The sequence below is a fragment of the Peromyscus leucopus genome, chromosome 1 (assembly GCF_004664715.2).
Source record: "Peromyscus leucopus breed LL Stock chromosome 1, UCI_PerLeu_2.1, whole genome shotgun sequence".
Classification (NCBI taxonomy): Eukaryota; Metazoa; Chordata; class Mammalia; order Rodentia; family Cricetidae; genus Peromyscus; species Peromyscus leucopus.
In genome coordinates, this window is record NC_051063.1 from 104,472,272 (window position 1) to 104,476,174 (window position 3,903).

At 48.3% G+C, this 3,903-nt stretch overlaps 1 protein-coding gene across 2 annotated transcripts; it reads right to left on the reverse strand.

The window, feature by feature from the left end:
• Positions 1-849: 849 nt before the first annotated feature.
• On the reverse strand, positions 850-3,642 carry LOC114698723 (cytochrome c oxidase assembly factor 4 homolog, mitochondrial). 2 transcript variants are annotated; one of them, XM_028877530.2, is made up of 2 exons: positions 3,523-3,642; positions 850-1,605 (listed from the first exon to the last, which is right to left on the reverse strand). In XM_028877530.2, exon 2 carries the CDS (start codon positions 1,593-1,595, stop codon positions 1,332-1,334), a length of 264 nt encoding a protein of 87 aa, XP_028733363.1. In that variant the 5' UTR covers positions 1,596-1,605; positions 3,523-3,642; the 3' UTR covers positions 850-1,331. The 2 variants fall into 2 exon arrangements, with proteins under 2 accessions (XP_028733363.1, XP_028733364.1); XM_028877531.2 differs by having other exon boundaries at positions 3,450-3,535.
• Positions 3,643-3,903: the final 261 nt, after the last annotated feature.

Below are 3,903 nucleotides of genomic sequence, written 5' to 3' on the forward strand. Positions count from 1 at the left end.
TTGTCCTCCAAAAACCTAGTGATCTCCTCACTTAAAGAATGTCTGTTCCTGTTTCCATCAATACTGGTCACTTTACTTGCCAGCAAAATCAGCTAAAACTTTGTTCCCTGCTCCCCCTTCCCTAAAATTTCTGCACACAAGGCTCAAAGCAGGTTTTAGGGTCTGCCATACTTCAGACTGGACTGCTAACATATAGATGCCTGAGAAATGTTAGTTAATAATGATAAAAAAGCACCCCAGCTTCTGTAGCAGGGTACCTTCCAACCCGCTTCCCATTCTTAGATGACTTCCAGGGACATGCAGAAATAGATTTGGTGGTTTCACTGACTAAAAATGAGAAGCAACTGTTGATGCTATAAACAGGACCCAGCACCCCAAAGAAGGCATTATCAGCTCTGTCAATCTGTTGTCAAGTAGGAACATAAGCTCCACGTTGATAGTGGTTCCATTATTCCAAAGGTCAAAGTCTGTATTTTAATGTTAAACATACTTCCAAATGTCAGGCAAGCTTTGTGTGTTGGTTAGGCTAGGGGCAGACTCTGAATCTGTTAGTCCAACAGAGCCTGGAATATGACAGGTTTCCCTGGTCGGTGTGGTAGCATGTGCCTGTAATCTCACTATGTAGAGTGGAGGCAGGAGAATCATGAGTTTAAGGTGATCCTTGGCTATATAGCAAGTTCAAGGTCAGTCTGGACTACACAGATTCTGTCTTTTTTTTAAAAAAAAAAAAAATGTTTCTCTATTAGCTCCTGGCCCCCGTTAAACTGAATAAAACACCCAGAAGTGAGGAAAGATAAAGGCTCTTATATCACTGTTGGAAACTGAGGTCACTGTTTGCGTGTGGCTTTATTTCTGCCTCTCACACTAGTCTCTAAGTGACAGGAAGGTCACATTACCCTTTGAATTGCACATTACTAAAACACTGCCTTAGAAACACTTTCTGATGTTAAATTTGTGACTGAAAGAAGAAGGCCTGACTGGGCGACCGATTTACCTTTAGGTTGTGAATTTACTTAGAAAGTGCTTGGCACACTGACTCGAGGTAGGGCAGAGGAAGTGGCCTATATCCCACTCGTTTTAAATACCAAGATTGGTGGAACAGGAAAGACGAAGATATGTATGATCTGACCATAGCGTGAAACAGCTCATGGTGACCATGGTGACCGTCCTGTGCAAATGCCCGGTGTCTGGCTTTCACCCCCAGTCCAAAGACTGTCCCCAGATTTTATACCTCCTGTCGCACACTTCGAATACTTAGGGTTGCCTCTTCCCAGGGTCTCTCTGGGAGCTTATTTCTTCAGGGGCAGCCTGTGGGGTGTTGGTTTAGGGTCTCAGTGGTGGGCGTTGGCTTGCTCTTTCCTCCTCTGCAGTTCCTCCCGCCGCCTCGCCTGCTGTGCACTCATGCAGTCCCTGAACGCCTGCACTTGTGGCTGGCACTGACGCCAGTCCTGGTGCTGGGCCATGCACTCCTGCACCGCAAAGTGGGAGGCAGCACAGCCAGAGCGGGCGATCAGCTGGTCCAGCGGGTCTTCTTCCTCATCATCTTTCTTCATCGGCCGGGTCCGGGTATGGCCCTGCGGGACTGGAGCTGACATCCTGAGGAACCTAGAGTCAACACAGACGAGGTTAAAGTACAGGCAGGTTACACACACCTTCCTGCTCATAAACAGTATAGTCCCGACTGCACAGCGAAGCCTGCTTCTATGCCTGCCTCCCTGAGAGACCAAGCTCCTGGAGGTCAAATGCTGGGCCTGATTTACCAGAGGCCCCTCCAGCACGAAGCCTGGCAGAGAGAGGGCCTGCAAAATGGTTTGAACAGACAAGAGATAAAAGTATCCAAGCTCAATGGAGTCTGCTAGTAGGATGCACATGAAATGAAATGCTATCTTTCTGAAGAAGCCATTTCTGATCTACCTCAAAAGAACCAGCCTTTCTTCTTTCCTCTAGAAGAATAACATCAAACACGTGGAAGGGAATCCAAGTACATGCAGGGCTGACACATGGCAGGAACTGAGAGTTCAGTGTAGCTGTCGCATAAGCACATGGAGGCTGGAGCAAAGGATGAGGCTGGGGCATGAGCTGCTTGGTCAGCAATCTCCTCCTAATGTGAGGTATATTTGCCCAAGATCATCTACTTCAGCACGCCGCAAGGAGGAAAGGCTTCACCAGAGATGACGTCACCTTTGCACACGCTTTGTCCCAATGGCTGTAAAGGAGCTAAAAGGACTTAGATGCCTCTTCTCTGTCTCGATCATTAACCGGCGGTTACTAAGATGTGTACCAGCTGCTATGTTGAGAGTGTACAAGAGACAGCTCCTGCCCTCACGGAGTTTACAATTTAGTCAAGTAAACAAGCAATTTACAACAGTATATACATCCAGCTGGGAACACAATGGGCAGGAATTAGCCTCAAAGACTTTCTAGATCAGTGTTTCTCAACTGGTCGGTTGTGACCCTACTGAGGGTCAAACGACCCTCTCCCAGGGGTCACATATCAGATATTTACATTGTGACTCATAATAGCAAATTTACAGTTATAAAGTAACAACGAAATGATTTTCTGGTTGGGGGTCACCACACTATGAGGAACTGTATTAAAGGGTCACAGCATTAGGAAGGTTGAGAACCACTCTTCTAGAGGAAATGACTTCCAGGCTGAAATTCAAGGATGAATAGGAGTTAGACAGACATGAGAAAACCATTTCTGGCTAGAGGTAGAAAGACAGCATTGGACACACGGAATCAAAAGTTCGGTGACTGGGCTGAAGGTGTACTTTGGTGGTAGAGCAAATGTCCAACATGGGAGAGTCCACTGAATTTGATCCCCAGCACCATAAAACCATAAAACACTTCAGTGACTGGAGAAAACAGTTGAGCAGGAAATGAAAACTGGCGGAAATGATTAAATGGTTGACCAGCAAAGCTTTGCAGTCCATGTTAGGAGTTTAAGACTATTATGAGGACAAGGATTAAGGCACAAGTGGAATGAAGCACTCCATCTCTATATAAAACTCACGTGTACAGAGGCACAATAAAGGGGAGAACGGCTTTAAAACACGCTGGCTGGAAACCTGCCTCACTGGGTGGAATCACCAGCAAGTCACACACACACACACACACACAACACACACACACACACACACACACACTGGGTAAGTGGAAATCACCAGCAAGTCACACACACACACACACACACACACACACACACACACACACACACACACACACTGGGTGGAATCACCAGCAAGTCACACGCACGCGCTTGCTTGCTTTAGGATTCACTGGGTAGACTCAGTAAACGTTATTGCCCTCGGTATTCCTTGAATGAAACGACTTCGACCCATGTTCTGAGATAAGGGCAGGCTAGATGGCTGACAGCTTGCCCTGCACTTCTAGAATGACATGACAATGAAGCAGAGAAATAAAGGCATCCAGGTCCCTTGGAGCACCTCTCCCAGTTCCGGGTTCACTGCGGCGGTCCCCACGGTGCCTCTGGCGCAATGATGAGTGCGCAGTGCTCACCCGCGGATGCCGAAGAGCGTGCGAGCACGTTCCGCCTCAGATGCCTAGCTCCGCAGGCACAGAGGAGTCTCCGGCTTCTCTCTGCAGGAAGCGGACCATCGTGGGAGCGCACACACGGAAGTATGGAACCTTCTGCGCATTCTTATTGGCGGGCTCCATGTAGAGCCCTCCCTCAGTCCCACTCTTCCGGGAAAGGGCGGAAGAGGCGGACAAATGGGGGCGGGATCATGGGGGAGATACCGTAGATGGTTCTGAGACTAGGTGCACACCCTCAGTTAACTCCAGGCCTGAAAGAGCAGCAGGGGAAGTGTGTTGCCCATGTGCCTTTTCATCAGCGAGAGCTATGCCTGGCCCCCATGTCCGAAGTGAGTTAGTCCATGG

Bases quoted from the DNA above. Each gene is read 5' to 3' on its own strand.
- LOC114698723 (XM_028877530.2), bottom strand. From the start codon at position 1,595: ATGTCAGCTCCAGTCCCGCAGGGCCATACCCGGACCCGGCCGATGAAG.